The sequence below is a fragment of the Quercus lobata genome, chromosome 6 (genome assembly GCF_001633185.2).
Source record: "Quercus lobata isolate SW786 chromosome 6, ValleyOak3.0 Primary Assembly, whole genome shotgun sequence".
NCBI lineage: Eukaryota > Viridiplantae > Streptophyta > Magnoliopsida > Fagales > Fagaceae > Quercus > Quercus lobata.
Window position 1 is genome coordinate 10,185,862 of NC_044909.1, and position 18,561 is coordinate 10,204,422.

The 18,561-nt window shown below is 29.3% G+C and overlaps 1 protein-coding gene across 1 annotated transcript; it reads right to left on the reverse strand.

Moving 5' to 3' along the window:
- Positions 1-500: 500 nt before the first annotated feature.
- On the reverse strand, positions 501-4,165 carry LOC115994113 (epoxide hydrolase A-like). Its single transcript, XM_031118144.1, has 3 exons — positions 3,668-4,165; positions 1,710-1,951; positions 501-1,030 (listed from the first exon to the last, which is right to left on the reverse strand). Exons 1-3 carry the CDS (start codon positions 4,136-4,138, stop codon positions 784-786), a joined length of 960 nt encoding a protein of 319 aa, XP_030974004.1. The 5' UTR covers positions 4,139-4,165; the 3' UTR covers positions 501-783.
- Positions 4,166-18,561: the final 14,396 nt, after the last annotated feature.

The following is an 18,561-nucleotide window of genomic DNA, read 5'->3' on the forward strand; positions in this document are numbered from 1 at the left end:
TCTAAAATAATATAATAATTCAAACTTAATGTAATGTGTTACATGTGTTTCATAAAATGGGAGTTTACTTTTTTTTTTTTTTAATATTCTTGGATATATTCAAATTAGTTAACTAGTTATGGTATTTAAAAAAAAAAAATCCTTTTAATAACATCTTCTCCATTTATATAAATAATATTATAATTATGCAATTTAAATCTTTTTAGTAAATTACGTTTTTCATATATATATATATATATATATATATATATCATTATGTGTTATTGTTAAATGCAAAAAAAAAAAAAAAAATTATATATTCCATTACATAATTAAAACTTATAAAAATGTTAAATACTTCGATGTGGGACAGCAAAAAAGCCAGAGATTACAAGTGCAACACTTGTTCCAAAGGCAAAAAATGCTCCCACAACTTTTAAATAACACATTCACTATCTAACCTATTTTACAATAGATTCTTATAAAATAATTATCACATTTGCGTAGATTTGTGACTAGTAAATAATAAAAGAGGTATAGTTTATTAACTGTTCCAACATCAAGCAAACCAAAGCTTTGATATGCATGTAAGTAGGGCTGAAATAGTTCAAGGGAAAACATCAAAACACACACGTTTACATTGAAATATAGAAATTGCAAATTGAAGGACATGTCACACTCCACTTAGCAGCGAATGATCACAAGATAAGGACACTCAGGCGCATAGCCACACAATTCCAGCCAGGGGAGGAGAAAAAACACAAGATGCTCATAGACACAACATGAAGGGGGTCAAAACGCTAATCAGAACTTCTGAAAGAAGTCATAAATGTGTTTGTTGATCACATCAGCCTTTTCCTCAGGGAGAAAGTGACCAACACCTTCCAATTCAATTACCTCCTCCAGGAGTGGGACATCTCTCTTGAACCCACCCTTATGTACGTAATCCTTGGTGCCTACAGTGTTATAGGACAGGTCAAGGTCACCCGCAATGAACTTAACTGGCACTTTTATTTGGGCCCCAGTCCAGGGGGCAGTGAGTTCCCAATTTCTGCGACGAAAAGAACAAGGAAGCAGTAATGAGCATGTGAAACCAAACAATGGTGAAAGCCTTTAATAATGAGCATATAAGAGAAAACAATAAGATGCATTGCATTTTCCTTTTTCTCTACCCTGAATGTGCAATATGCCAATATGTATAGATTTGTAACTTGTAAGCAAAAAAATGTTTTCTTTTTAAGTAAAAGCTTAAAACCCATGATTTTTCTGGACTAGATGTAGAGAGTGCAAGGGGTCTTTGTTGACAAAATAAATCTATGTACACAACCTATTTCACAAACTTGCAAAGGTGACAAGAGTTGATTGGTAAATAAAAAATATGATAGTAATAATAACCCCGTATTCCAAACAGTCGCTGCTTGCCGACAAGTTGTCAAAAAAATTATGTAATATTTTATGTGCTAACATTGCTTTTGTTGATAACAATGAGAAATTCGAATTGAATACCTAAACAATTGAAGCTCATTGTTTTAACCAAAGCATCTTGTGGCTACAAAAACATTGGTTGAGACTTGAGAGTGATAGGAATTGACACAAACAAGGTCATTAAGGATGAGTATGAAGTCTATTCTCACCAACTTTAAAGGATTATCAGGCTAGCTACTGTCAAATTATTTATATATCAGCATGATTTAGAAAGAAAGTTCAGCCAAAGTTTGAAGATAGCATACAGGTCCAAATCTCGGTAGTAGTTCACACCACCAGTGAAGCCTGTCTTCTCAAATTTGCTGGCATAATAGTTAATGTCTTCCTCTGACAACCAAGAGGGCAAGACAATTGGAGCACCTGGTGGATGTCCAAACCCTTTACCTTTAGGTAAAATGAGTGGACCTGGATTGCGCAATGTTAGGAATTCCTTGAGAACTGTTGCAGTACCAAGCTGGGCAAACTCAGCTTCTATATCTCCAGGTTCCTGCAATATAATAATAAAACAACATGTCCATTAGATTAGCTTATTTTCATCAGCTTATTTTGTTTAACTTGTTTATTGAAAAAAGTACACCTGTATCTTGAATTTTTTTTAAAGTGATGCTTTAAAAAGCTGTGCTTCCAATCCCTTTTTTAATGAAAATAAGGTAAACCAAACAAAGTCGCTAGAAAAACACAAATTTTCCTGTATGATGTAAAATTGGGCGTCCCACCAATGATTTTAAAGAGAAAATATTTATGCATAAAGATTCAGACATCCAACAAGAGATTTATATAAGATGTCTCCAATGGGACAAGAAGATTTACATATATTTTTGTTTTGTATGCTAGGTCAATTTTTATAACATCATTTCAAAATGCAATTAGTACATCAGAATTGACTAAAAATTTCATCAAAGAGATACCCTCATGGGATCAAGATTCTAGGAGATGGTCATTAGCATTTGTCATTTGTAGAAACGTGCTCTGTATATAAGGGTATAGTTTTATATGAACTAATAATCAACCTGATTAAAATACTAATTAACCCCAGTGACCTCAGTCATTGAACAGGCATAAGACAAAGAACTATTAAAATATCCAAAGCTAAAGTGTCTACTATTGCTTGGTCTCCTTCACGCAAGACTTAATGTTGAATGAGCATTCCCTAGAAAGTTTTCCAATTGATGCAGATCAACATTATCTTACTCGCTAAACAAACTTATTATTGTATAGAAGCTCTTGTAAATAAAAATGGGAGTAAAAATATATGACAAAAAGTACAAGATAACTGGGAATTCGATCATGTGACATCTTGAGGTGGAAGGAAAGAACTGCGATTGAAGATCTTTGGACATTTTAAGATCTATATACAAGATCATGACTAACTGCATAACCAGTTACCAAAGCACATTCAAAAACTGAAAAATTAGATTTATTCGTGAAACTAGCTGATAAGAGTAAGCTTCAGACTATATTATCTACTGAAGAATAAACAGAGCTGTAAAGGAGTTTGTACAGTACTTTCACTGGAAACAAACAGAGCCAACGAGATTTACTTTTCTTCATACATACATTTTCAAACGGATAAAAGAAAATTACTACCAAGTTTTGGGGAAAAAGTGCAATTCAAGATAAATGAAGCATCATTGTGCCTAAATGACAATCAACAGGAATGCTGAAGAGAAAGTATTTAATAAACCAAAAGAACCATGTAGCAGGAAAAAAGAAAACAAAAAACCCACCTAAAATTCTCTTCTTTTACCATTTTTTTTTTCTTTGAAAGCTCTTCTTTTACCATTAAATTCAAGCAAAATACGCAAACCCACCGACCAAAAACCAAATAAACTAAAAAAATATAGATTACAAGTATCACTCTCTATATGTCATGGATATAATGTCATACCAATCATATATTATGAGAAAAATAATACATCCAATGCATAACATAATTATTGATCGAGTTAATTAGAGAATGGCCATTTAGAGTTTGAGTAACGTTGTTTGCATTATTTTGAAATTAGTGTGAGTAAAAAAATTTGTAAAAATAAGTGTAATATTGTTTAAAAACTAAAAATATGTTGATAAGATGCTTTACTAAATGGGGCCTAAGTTACTATAGTCAAACCCAGATAACATTTCCACTATGGGCAATTAAGAAAATTACCAAGAACCCACACAGAGATAAAACTAACAAAGATGACTGGAAAGAAATAAGAACCTGAAATCTGCACTTGTAATAGTCATTTCCATAAATAGCTCTCAAGTAGTCAAGGGGTTTGCTTTTAGGGTTCCTGGGTTCGAAAACCACGCTTATGTTAAACAAAGCCTTGACACGGTCGGGTCTAAACAGGCATAGAAACCAAGCAATGCGAGCACCCCAGTCATGGCCAACCACAAAGACCTTATCTTGATCAGGTGCCACAGCATCTAGTAGGGCAATAAGGTCTCCCACCACATGAAAGCAGGTGTAGCTAGTGATAGAAGGTGGTGCATCCGTGTCACCAAAGCCACGGAGGTCAGGAGCCACTGCTCGATAGCCTTGTGAGGCTAAGGCTATGATCTGGTGCCTCCATGTGTACCAAAGCTGAGGGAAACCATGAAGGAAAAGAATCACTGGGCCTTGGCCTTTCTCAGCTATGTGCATATATATGCCATTCACATTCACTGTTCTATGCTGTATGCCCTCCATCTCTCTCTCTCTCTCTCTCTGCTTTGTTTGTGATTGTAATTACCTGACTGTAAAGCCTATATATAGATTTTGTATATGCCGGGTACCTCACAAAGAGGTGGGCCCCACAGTGTGTTGGTCCCGCCTCCTTATGAGGTGCCGCCTATAGGATATACCAGCTCATATAGGGAAGAAAATGGGCTTTGTCCTTATTTTTTTAAATATATAAAAATATTTAGCGATATGTCCTTATTTTTAAAATATCTAAAAATATTTAGTGATATTTTTTAAAATATCTTGCCATATTTTTTAAAATTTCTAAAAATATCTAGTGATATTTAAAATATCTAAAAATATCTAGCGATATGTTCCTGTTTTGAAACTATATAGAAGTAAGTCCCTATTTTGAAACTCGATTTTTCTCAAAATCAAGTTTCAATGTAAAACTCGATTTTCTACAAATCGAGTTATAGGCAATCAAATTTAAAAAAAAAAAAAAAAATTATGGAACTCGAGTTCCTTGAATAGTACTCGAGTTCATAGCATTTAAGGAACTCGAGTTCTATATTGAAACTTGATTTTAAGAAAATCGAGTTTTAAAACAAAGACATATCGTTATATAGTTTCAAAACAAGGATATTGTGCTAGATATTTTAAAATATAAGGGAAAAGCCCATTTTCTCCAAAAAGAGAATAGAGAAAGTACCGTTTGTTTGTTACGTGAAATAATTTAATTTCCTCTTGCAAAATTTGGAAAGTATTGATTAAAAAAAAAAAAAAACTTACCCATCATTGAAGAAGAAAAGTATACTCAATCCATATTTAAGGGAGAAAAATCATAGAGGATTAAAAAAAAATTTAAAATGTCTTGAAATATAACCAGAGATAAGACAATTATAACAATAAAATGAATAGTTTTAAATTGAAGAATTTGTCATTCATCGAATTAAGAAATTTTAAAACCCATTTGTTTGTAGAAATTGTATGAATAACACCAGTTAAAAAGTTGAAACAGTGTGAATAATTCCAATAACATAATAACATGTAGATATTTTTTTTATAAGGAAAATAACATTTAGATACTAGATAGAAATTTATACATATTATTTTTAAATTAAAGGGTGTTTGGAAATCTACAAAATTGGTTCAATTCTGATATATGCTAAACCAAAAAATAAAACTAAATCCCATAAATAAAAAAACAAAATCAAAATTAAACCGGTTTTTTTTTTTTTTTTCATCATGTTTTTATTATGATCTTAAATTTTTTTTCATCAATTTAAATTTTATATTATTTGAGTTATAAGACCTTGTTGCCATATACAATGTACATATTATATTTAAAATAAACAAAAAATAAGGGCAAAACAGAATATTTTAAACATTTTCTTCTTCAAACCATATATATATGGTTTACTATCAAAGATAATGACTGATGCCAAATCCTTTGGAAGCTGTGGTCACAGAAAATGACAATTGCAAATATCGAATACTCTGGAGAGAGCAATAAGTAATGTACTAATTTTAGGGAGTCCAATAAGAGAGGGCACTAGGGGAGAAAGGACCAAGGGAGAGTATAATAATTTATTGAAAAAGATATGGACACAATAAATAAATATATATATATATATATTTATGATTTTTCTCATAACTTGAAAATATGATAAGTTTATTTAATTATTTATAAATTTAATAATTACAATTGAGGGGGCTTAAATCCTAAATGTTTCAATTGAAAATATTAAAAAAAATGTCTATTGAGCTACACGGCTTTTGGTTAAAAATGATAATGAATGAATTAATTAAATATATAAGTTATGATTAGAATAACATCAATTTCATGTGTACTCATTACTAATATAATTTCTAATATGCATCAACCAACTATCCTAAAGTTTTTTTTTAAAATGACAATCATAAAAAAAAGATAGAAAAAATGGCGAAGTTATTGTCAATTGAGTCATGTTAGCGGCCATGTTATTCACCTATTTCCAACAATTTCACTATTCTTTTACCCCTTTCTCTTCCTTTTATTTGAGCTCTTCTTGTCTCCATCTTCTTAATATAAATTTGCTATACACTTTTATTCTATACAGGGACAGAGGTAGAACTTAAAGTTAGGGGGGGCAGCTTTGCTGTTGGTTGTGTGCAGTGACTTCGGTCTTCAACTTTGTTGCTACTTAGTCGCTTAGCTGATAGTTGTTTAAAATTTTTTAAAGGGTCAAATTGTTTGTTTTAAGTAAAATTGGTTGACAAGGCTTAATTTTTTTTTTAGTTTATTGTTGATAATTTTTGTTGTTGTATTAATTTTTTTGGGCTTGTATATTACTTTTTTAGATTTTAGACTTCTAAGCATTTTTTAATGGTCTTTAAAATGTGGAAAATGTTTGAACTACAAACTTTTTTACAAATTGCTAATAATGTAAGTGGTGAGTTCAAATGCGAACCAATAAGAATTTGCTATCTTAACCGTTTGTAAAAATTTTATAGAAAAATTTATGACTATAACAATACTCTTAAAAGAATCAATAATATTTTTAAGGGATCAAAAGTGTAATTTTCTAAAACAAAATTGCTAAAATTAGTACCCATATATATTATAATATTTTTTTTTAAAAAAATTGGGGGGCCATTGCCCCCCCAAGTCCAACCATGGCTCCATCCATGATTCTATACATATTTACCCACACAAAAAAAGTTATTACTCTCTCTCTCTCTCTCACATTTTTACATTTTTTTTTGGGGTGGATTTTTTATTTTTTTGTATCTCTACTTTATTAGGTTAATGAATTTTTGTGTTCTTTAGAACTCAACTTTGGGTTGATGCAATTTGGTTGTGTGTTTGTTATCTTTTTTCTCTTCTTTGATTGTTAAAGATAGTGTATAAAAATATAATGTTATCAATCACATTCTTATAAAATTTAATCTTTTAAGGCTTCAGCCCCAATGCTATTTTGACTTATCAAGGCCCCTTGGCAACTGGGAAAAATGAGTTTTTTTTTTTAAAGAGAAACCTTAAAAAAAAAAAAAAAATTGTTTTTATTGCATATTTCTTTTATAGTTTGAACAATATGGCTTTAAATATCATGAATGAAGCATTGCCATTAAGGGATTCCTCTTAGAGATCAGCATCAGGTGTTGTAAAAATATGTCATTTTAACACATCAAAAACCTACTTTATCTTTTTATGTATTATAAAAAACAAAAGGGCACATAATTTGGCTCTTTCTATGATAATTAAAGTTTATTCTCTAATGAAAATTTGAAATCAATGTGTATATTCTATCAAAATTTTATATTTAATTGTGATTATTCATAAATGTAACTGTGCAGTGTAGTAAGAAACTTAACGTAACCAATATCATGAAAATTCCAAGGAAAATCATTTTAGTACTTTTAAAAGTTCTGGTCAAACTAATGTTCTATATGTTTAATAACCCAAACTAATATCAATAGTACTATTACAATTGACAATTCTTGTGCGTAAGCACGGAGTTATATACCAGTATATATTAATAGGTAAAACTAAGAGAAAATTCAATTAGATTTTAAATAAGAATTAAATTAGAGTCTAATTTTACGCCACATGTCCTATTTTATCTAAGTTTTTAAATTTTTGTGTTAAGTGAGTAAATTTATTACAAAAATTGGATTTCAATTAGGATTTAATTTTGCGCCACATATCTAATCTCATCTAAATATTTTAATTTTTGTGCCAAATGAGTTAATTTAGTGTAAAAAACGAGGAATCCAATATAAATAAACCATAAAAAAATATAATCATATATCTAACTTTATATATAAAATTAAAGGAAGAGAGAGTTTGAATGATTTTATATATAAATATATAAATATATATATATATATATTTGTAAATTTATAAGTCATTTAAGAAATATACCATGACAATGTACTATCAATTATTAATTAGGTAATATATATATATATATATATATTGCTTTTTTTAAACCCAAGTTTAGAGAAAATTAAATTAGAATCAAAGTTGGATTTTGCTTTTGTTAACTTTCCATACTAATTAAATTGTTTAGATTTTTTTTTGTTATTCTTTCTTTGAATTAATGAGCATATTTTTTATAATGTTTCCATTAAGATATTTTATATGTGAAGATATTGAACGTAACAAATTATAATTAAGCTGAACAATATCATGCACCTATTTCCATTCAATTTAGGAGATACTATTTGACCAATTTATTATTTTATTTTGTGTTATATTTAGTACAATTTCACATACAATAATTGTGAGTTGATATTGTATATATAATATCCAATAGTGATTTTATATATGTAATGGCAATGTAATGAGAAACTTGACATAACTAATATCATAAAAATTGCAAGGACTGGTCGAACTATGTCCTATATGTTTGATAACCCAAACTAACAACAATAGTACCATTACAATTCATCATTCACATGGGTTACATACTAGTTACACTAACACACAAAGCTAATATCTTAGACAATCTTCCTTTTAACTTAAGATAGAAGGCTTGATACGAACTTGATTTTGGAATAATATAAACTTGTGAAGATGTCTTGTATGATACATTTATAGTGACTATAAATGACTAGATTGGATGAATGAATATAAACTTGTGAAGATGTCTTGAATGATACATTTATAGTGACTATAAATGACTAGATTGGATGAATGATGGATTGAGTTCAATGGAGAAAGTTCCAACTATAGTAGTGGTCAATGATGAAAAATGAATGTCGGAAGATAGCTACAATGAGGGCTTGGGAAATATCAACAAATTACAACTTCATGATGAAGCACATACGTAGTGGTGGAGCTAGCTAAACATAAAATTAGACAATTACTTTTTTTTCTCTATGTATGTAGTAATTATATCCATACTAATAGTAATGTACATATAATTTATTAATCAAAAGCCAAAGGTGTATTATTTTTGAATTACCGTCTTCTAAACTTGTCCATGAACCTAAAATTTTCAAATCAAATTATTACCCATTAAATATAATAACTGAAATTAAAAAAATACTAATAATTTAAAGATTGCTAAATAAAAGATAAAAATCATTCAAATTTCAATATATAAAAAAAAATCTAATAACTACAACCAAATATGTGTTATATTATTTTATATATAATTTAAATGATAATATATATATATATATATAAATCATATACATTTATAATGTTATGATATATTGATTATTTTAATATTTTAAGAACAAATAAACATATGAGAAAAGTCAAATCAAATAAAATGAAAATAAGATAAAAGTACACGGTAAAGTGGGATTAGCCTACACCGCTATACACTTGCTTTTGTAGTAAGGATTTTAACCACACATGTGGTTATATAATAGAGGAGGATAATTACTGAAGTGCTATGTCCACAATATTTTAATAATAATTTTACAATGAATCTTAAGTAGTAAGTTGTTATTGGTTATAATTTTAATTTATAATTTAAATAACTTTTTTGTCCACATGTAATGGCCAATAACAATCCATCATTTATTATTTACTGTAAAAATATTGTGAATATAATTTTTTTTTTTTTTTAATAATTAGAATAACACCACTACACACGCTAATTTCTTTTCCAAATCCCAACGCGACTCTGTCACTGCACATATGAGCGAGTTGCCAAATTTCACAAAGATTGCACTCAAAAAGAATGAGAGACATGCAATATGCGTGATTGAGAATCTCATTTAGGAAAACAAACCCTAAAATCTAAATCTACATGAAAAACAGAGTAGGAAACACTCAATTAAAAAAAAGAAAATTCAATCTCAATTAATAGTCAAAGCCAACAATCTAGTTTAGTGGATCAGTTCAGCAGTCTAGTCCGATTGGATTCAAGATTAATCATTGGGTTGGTATGGGTCTTAGTAGAATCGAGCCAAGTAAGTCCGTTAAGGGCTACTGCTAATGTCACTGCTGACACATGAAAAACAAAGTAGGAAACACTCAATTAAAAAACAAAGAAAAATCAATCTCAAATTCTCAATTAATAGTCAAAGCCAACAATCTAGTTTAGTGGATCAGTTCAGGAATCTAGTCCGATTGGATCCAAGATTAATCATTGGGTTGGTATGGGTCTTAGTCCAATCAAGCCAAGTAAGTCCGTTAAGGGCTATTGCTAATGTCACTGCTGACATATGTGGGGGCGCTAATGTCGTTAGAAAAAGTTTAGGACCACATAATTTTTTATAATTTTTTGTCACAACTGTAACGTGGTAGAGTGTAATTGGTAAAAAAAATAGTGAGTCTATATGTAAATGATAAATAACCACTCACAATTTGCCATGTTAGAGTTGTGGCAAAAAAATTGTGGAATAATTTGTGGTACTAGAACTACTCATATGTGGAGCTGAGTTTGGCTGGCCCCAAAAGTAACATGTGGCACTAGCAAAAGTCCCAAAATCCAACATAAAAGTAAATGAGGATCTAGAAGAGTTTTATGGGACATTCATCACTCATCAATTGTGTCCCCGAGGTTAATCTAGCCAGTATGAACTCATTTTTCTTTTCTTAATGTATGATCCTTTATGAAGATTTTTTTTTTTTTGGGGGGGGGGGGGGGGGTGATAGTTCACGATAATAGTTCTTTCTCAAAAAAAAAAAAAATGATAATAGTTTTGATCAGCAAATTAGGTTTGACTAACTCACATAGAACGTCCTCTCTCTCTCTCTCTTTTTTTTTTTTTTTTTTTTTTTTTTTTTTTTTTTTTTTGAATCTCATAGATCATCTGCATAGCTATTGATTTGGTTGAGCTCAAGTAAGTCACAGTCTAACCTTGTTAATAGACCCATCTTATGAACATAACTCTGCTATCCATGATAATGTTTTGATGAGAAGTGTGGAAAGATGGATAAGGGTATAAGGACTTAGAGGATGAATTGTATGGTTTTCATTTTATTGAAAAATAAAAATGTAGAAGAAAAGCTAAGCAAAAGAGAGGGCATTCTTCATTTGTACTCACTATTTTTCATCCTCTCAAAATAAGAGTAAAAGTGAAAGACAAAATGACATGCATAAGCAGGGGCGTAGCCAAAAATTTTTGCTTGGGGGGGCCAAGATAAAACAATCATATTGATTTGCAATTCAAGAAAAATTCAAAATATAACATTCATACATGTTTTGGCGCATTAGTTTAGAAAAACAAACATTAAATCCAAAGTAAGTCTTAACTATATATGTATCATATATATATATATATATATATATCATAAGATTACTACTAGAATTTTTTTTAGTGTAATTCAAATTAGCACTCAAAATACTAACAAGCTAATCAACCAATTGAGCATCGTAAGGAAGAATTAATGAAGAGAAATTGAAGAGAGAGCACTCGGTAATGACGATGAGTATTGAGTAGTCTTTTGGGTGACGATATAGTGCAAGGGGATATTGTAATAGTTTTGGGAAATTGCAAAACTTAAGTATAATATCTGACGTGTAATACATTAGGTTTCTCAATTAAATTCAAACATATGTTTACCATGACAAATAAAATACAAGCAATATTATCATTTTTAAGGACAATTAAATTCAATACAGAGTTTAATTGGGAAAGATAATGTACTACACCTCAGTTTTATGACTTTATTCTATTAGGAAAATTGAATGACTAAACAGTGGTAAAAATGAGGGATAAAATTGTTGTAAAAGACATGGACATGAACATCAGGATATGGGATATGGTCTTAGCCTCTTAGCAAAAAATAAAAAAAAAATAAATAAATAAAAAGGGATCTGCCAATAGCTGTGCTTTTAATGGAGAATGAAGAAAACAAAATGAATGAATCTTTATGGCTAAAAAGTGGGGATTTGAGACGAGGGAAGGGAGTTCTTATGGCCGACATATAGGAGGGGGGGCCAAGTTTTTTATCTTGCGGGGGCCAGCTATTAAATCAAAGGGACTGAGAACTAGTTTTCCCTACAATTAGAGAGGTTTTAAAAAAAATTGGAGGGGCCATGGCCCCCCCAATGCATTACTTAGCTCCGCCCCTGCATAAGCAGTTGGATAGTTTTACCCCTATAACTTATCAAACAAAAATATTCAGTAATTTATCTACAAGATTTTTTTTTTTTTTTTTTCAATTTTCCATACGCCAGTAATAAAAAATAACAGTAATTATTTTCATTTGTTTTCACTAGAGTGGCACCATGGAAATCAGACATTTTGATAGAGACAGGCCATGTATAGCTGTTTATTGACCATTTGATTCTTGTTAGACCATAGTAGCTTCAAAATTGATATAGTTTGAAAGAAAAGTCTGAAGGCATACCTCAAGTTGTACTTTGCTAATTGTTTTTATTTTTTATTTTATAGGAATACTTTGCTAATTGTTCTAAACTTGTAATGCTCTGATTGTGGACAAGCTTGCATGCTTGCCTCTATTGAGTGTGCCTCTACATTATATGGGGAATGGGCAATTCAATCAACCAATTATGTAGTTTAATAGTTCAAGCAGCCTTGCCAGTTTATCTTCAAACAAACCCATAAACCACGTCTATATACCTCCCCATCCCCTATAACTAAAGCAAAGGATGAACTCAATGCATAAAATCCCCTCTAAATGGAGAGCAAGAAACTAAACCCCATGGATTTACTGGGTCTAGTCGTCTAGATGTTCAAATGCAACCCCAATTTGACCTTAGGGAAAGAATTTGATCATTAACCTTGCAAATCCTCATTTTGACCCCCTCAAATTATATTTTTTGTTTGATTAACATAATGAAGTTTGGAATAAAATTGCATACTTCCAAACAAAATGTAAATTTTCTTTTTTGGATGTGTAGCTTTGTATGTTTATAATTATTTTAAAATATTTACAATTAAAGTGTCCATTTGGAATAACTTAAATTTTTTAGCTTAAAAAATTAGATAAAATTATAACCACACATTAAAAAAAAAATGATGTGTTGAAAAATTATACATTAGCTGACAAATAAAGCTACGATATAACCACACATTAAAAAAAATGATGTGATGAAAAATTATGCATTAGCTGACAAATAAAGCTACGACACAAAAAATAAAAGTAAAAATTACTACAATTAATTTATAGTGACAACAAATGACTAGATTGGATGAATGAATATAAACTTGTGAAGATATCTTGAATGATACATTTGTAGTGTGACTATAAATGATTAGATTGGATGAATGATGGATTGAGTTCAATGGAGAAAGTTCCAACTATAGTAGTAGTCAATGATGAAAAATGAATGTTGGAAGGTTAGCTACAATGAGGGCTTGAGAAATATCAACAAATTACAACTTCATGATGAAGCACATACACAGTGGTGGAGCCAGTCAAACATAAAATTAGACAATTAATTTTTTCTGTGTATGTATTAATTATATCCATACTAATAGTAATGTACATACAATTTATTAATCAAAACCCAAAGGTGTATTATTTTTGAACTAACATGTAGCCCATGCAAACGCATGGATGCATTTAAAATTAAACACAATTTTTATTATAAAAATATAAATAATTAGTCAAATTATTATTAAAAAAAATAGCATGTAACACATGCATTAATGCATACATACAGTTACACTTAAAATTAGACATAATTTTTATCATAAAAATATAGATAATTAGTCAATTTTTTTTTTTAAGTAAATGTAGTTAGTCACATATTAAAATTCTTACCTAAATTTAATAATATTTATGATCATTTTTTTTCTTCTAATTTTAATAAGATAGAAAGTGTGGTAATTTTTGTTGTGTGGTGATTTTTATTGATTATATGTAATTTTTTTTAAAAAAAATTACAGAGCTCATTAATATTAGATTCTTAATATTTTACATTCATCAACTCACTTAGTATAAAGATTAAAAACTTAGGTGGACACATGACACAAATTTAAGTGAATAATTATAGTGTGGTCCCCGCATAAATTTAGACACAATTTTTATTATAAATAATTAGTCAAATTATTTTAAAAAATAGAGTGTAACACATGCCGACGTATCTTTAAATTAAACAAAATTTTTATCATAAAATATAAATAATTAGTCAAATTATATTGTGGGGCCCAATAATTTGTGGCCCTGACCCACTTTTACATTGGGATCCAAGGCCCGAGCCGAGGAGAGATATAGCCGAGGACATATAATAAAAGTCCAAGTAACCTTGAGACATAGCCGAGGATGACTTTGTCCTCAGTATCCCCGAGGCCCACCTGAAAGAAAGGGCAAGGACGGTATAGGAACAGTTTTGGGAAAAACCTAAAATATCTGCGTTGATAGAAAAAGGATCCCTGGGTAGTATGGTGACAAAGGACAAAGGGAAAACTGTCATTACTGCCATTGAATACTCTGTACCTGACAGGACCATACTCTTCAGCTTTTACAACCATCCCCAACTACTTTGGGTATGGGCTGATGGGAAAAGTATTCGTCCTGGAAAGTCGAACCCACACGTGGACGTTGGATAAGGGGTACAGGCTAATATAAAAGGGAAAGTAAGCAATCCAAAGAAAGGGGCTGGGAAAAAAATGCCAAGAACCAGGGCCTCCCAGACCGTATCGAGGAGAAAGACTCCTCGAGCGAACATGGTTTAAATTTGTATGAACATTATGGCTAACCATCGTTCGGTGACCAAGGCCTAACCTTTCAAACCCACGCTCTACAAATTATATTGTTTGGGCCCTTAACGTGCGAACCCAATATCGTTTTGGGGTCGTAACAAATTGAGTTCTCACATATATATATTTAAAAAGTAAACGTAATTAGTCACATATTATAATTCTTATCCAAATTTAATACTACTTATGATAATTTTTTTTCTAATTTTTAATAAGATATAATGTGCAGTGATTTTTATTAAATATATGTGATAATTTTTTTTTTAAAATATTTATAGTTTATTAATATTAAATTCTTAGTATTTTGCACTTGTTAACTCACTTGGCACAAAGAATAAAAAACTTAAATGGACATATGGTATAAACTTAAGTGGATAATTTATTATAATGTGGTCTCCTCATAAATCTAGACACATGGCACAAACTCTAATTTGAAATTCTAATTTGAGTTTCTCTCAGTTTCATCTATTATTTATATTTTTTTTATTAACAAAATGAAGTTTGGAATAAAATTGCATACTTCCAAACTAAATGTAAATTTTCTTTTTTGGATGTGTAGCTTCATATGTTTATAATTATTTGAAAATATTTACAATTAAAGTGTCCATTTGGAATAACTTAAATTTATTAGCTTAAAAAATTAGATAAAATTATAACCACAGATTAAATAAAAAATGATGTGTTGAAAAATTATACATTAGTTGACAAATAAAGTTACGACACAAAAAATAAAAGTAAAAATTACTGCAATTAATTTATAGTGACTATAAATGACTAGATTGGATGAATGATGGATTGAGTTCAATGGAGAAAGTTCCAACTACAGCAGTGGTCAATGATGAAAAATGAATGTCAGAAGGTTAGCTACAATGAGGGCTTGGGAAATATCAACAAATTACATCTTCATGATGAAGCACATACGCAGTGGTGGAGCTAGCCAAACATAAAATTAGATAATTAAATTTTTCTTTGCGTATGTATTAATTATATCCATACTAATAGTAATTGCAAGGGTAAATGAGTTGAACAGGAGTGTTGGGCCGTGGGCCATGCCTGAGGACATATGGGAGCCTGAGGATGGTCAAAAGGTTTAATAAGGATCAAGGTCAATGAGCTGAGGAGAAGGAAAAAGAGCTGGTGGTGTCTCCCGAGGAGCCGAGCTTCCTCGAGAAAGTATTGTGGAAGGTTGGAACCCGGCCACCTAGAGAATGCTGTGCAAGAGGTAATCATTCTTTTGAGGATAAGCTTTAGGGAAAGAAACCAATAATAAAGAAAGAAATATCTGAGAAGAAGGCTGCTACTACCACATTAAATGCTCTGTACCTAATCAACTGACCGCATTTATGTGGAAATGACACCTGAACAACGATATTTTAGTTTACAGTTGCTCACAAAACTTCCAAGAGGTTTCTAATGGGACAAGCATCCATAAGATCACTTATAGGATCAATAAGTGGAAGGTTGGGATGAAAGATGGAAGACTATATAAGGAAAAGGCCTCTATAAAAAATGGGGCATATAATCTGGGAAGGAAAAAAAAAAAGAAAAAAGCAAAACAGCTTGTACTTAGATCAACTTGAATGAATATTAGAACACTTCTTTCTCGGATCTGACTGGGGAGTGTTATTTCCTTTTAAAGTGTGTCTTCTTATCTTCTTGGCTTGAATCCAACCCATTAAGGCTCGTTCTTGATTTGCTGAGTCATTTTCTTGTAAAATCCACTTTCTAACAAATACATTGTTTTGGGCTTATTGAGCCATCCTCCATTGTTGGCAAATTCTAGTCCTTACAGTAATGTACATACAATTTATTAATCAAAACCCAAAAGTGTATTACTTTTGAATTAGCATGTAGCCCATGCAAACGCATGAATGCATTTAAAATAAAACACAATTTTTATTATAAAAATATAAATAATTAGTCAAATTATTATTAAAAAAAATAGCATGTAACACATGCATTAATGCATAAATATAGTTACACTTAAAATTAAAGATAATTTTATCATAAAAATATAAATAATTAGTTAAAATATTTTATTAAAAAATGTAAACGTAGTTAGTCACATATTAAAATTCTTATCAAAATTTAATAATACGTATGATCATTTTTTTTCTTCTAATTTTAATAAGATAGAAAGTGTGGTAATTTTTGTTGTGTGATGATTTTTATTGAGTATATGTAATTGTTTTTTATTTTTATTTTTTTTTAGTTTCATAGATCATTAATATTAGATTCTTAATATTTTGCACTCATCAACTCACTTGGCACAAAAATTAAAAACTTAGATGGACACATGATACAAACTTAACTGGATAATTATGGTGTGAACCCCACATAAATTTAGACACAATTTTTGTTATAAAAATATAAATAATTAGTCAAATTATTTTAGAAAAATAGAAAGTAACACATACATATGTATCTTTAAATTAAACACAAATTTTATCATAAAAATATATATAATTAGTCAAATTATACATTTTTTAAAAAAGTAAACGTAATTAGTCACATATTATAATTCTTACCCAAATTTAATACTACTTATGATAATTTTTTTTTTCTAATTTTTAATAAGATAGAATGTGTAGTGAGTTTTATTGAGTATATGTGATAATTTTTTTTTTTTTAAAATTTATAGTTCATTAATATTAGATTCTTAGTATTTTGCACTTATTAACTCACTTGACACAGAGATTAAAAAATTTAAGTAGACATATGACACAAACTTAAGTGGATAATTAATTATAGTGTGGTCCCCTCATAAATCCAGACACATGACACAAAATTGAAAACTCTAATTTGAAATTTTAATTTGAGTTTCTCTTAGTTTTGCCTATTATCTATTCTAGCTTGTAACTCCATGCATATGCATAGAAATACTTAAAGATATACAATAAGATGCATAATATAATTCCTATATATATATAATTTAAATACTATTGATAGTCATTTTTATATTGTGTTAACTCTTCAAAATTTTTTGTAAGGATGTTATTAGGTATAAAATGTAAATTGTCTATGTTTTTGTTTTTAAATTATTGTGAATCGCTTTTTTTTTTTTTAAGATTCATTTATTCTAAACTCTTTGGTTTTTGTATTTAATAATTCACTTGGATGAATATTTATGATGTGGTCCCACATTTGATTCTAAAATTAAAAAATAAAACTTTTTAAGAATAAATAATTTAGGACACATGGTGCCAAATTGGAACTCTAATTTGAAATTCTAATTTGAGTTTCTCTCAACTTCATCTATTATTAGATATATAGATATATAGACTAACTTGTAATCCCATTCATGTGCATGGATATACTTAAAAGATACATAGTATAATTTTTACATATATAATTTAAATATTATTGATAGTCATTCTTATAATTTTTTTTAACTCTTTAAAAAGTCTTGTAAGAATATTATTACGCAGAAAATGTAAATTGTCTATTTTTTAAATATTTTTATGTTAATTAATTCTAGAGTCTTTGATTTTTATACACAATAACTTACTTGAATGGATATTTATAATATGGTTCCACGTTTGATTCCAAAATTAAGAAATAAGACCCTCCCTAAATATAAGTATTTTAGAACACATGGTGCAAAATTGAACTTCAATTGTAGAATCTAATTGGATTTTCTCTAATTTTTACCTATATATATATATATAATGACTTATAAAAATTGAATTGTTTTTAGTTATACAAAAAAATGGCTCATAAATATAAAATCATTCAAACTCTTTCTTCCTCTAATTTTATATATAGTGTTAAATATATGATTATATTTTTTATGACTTATTTATATTGGACTTCTCATTTTCTACAATAAA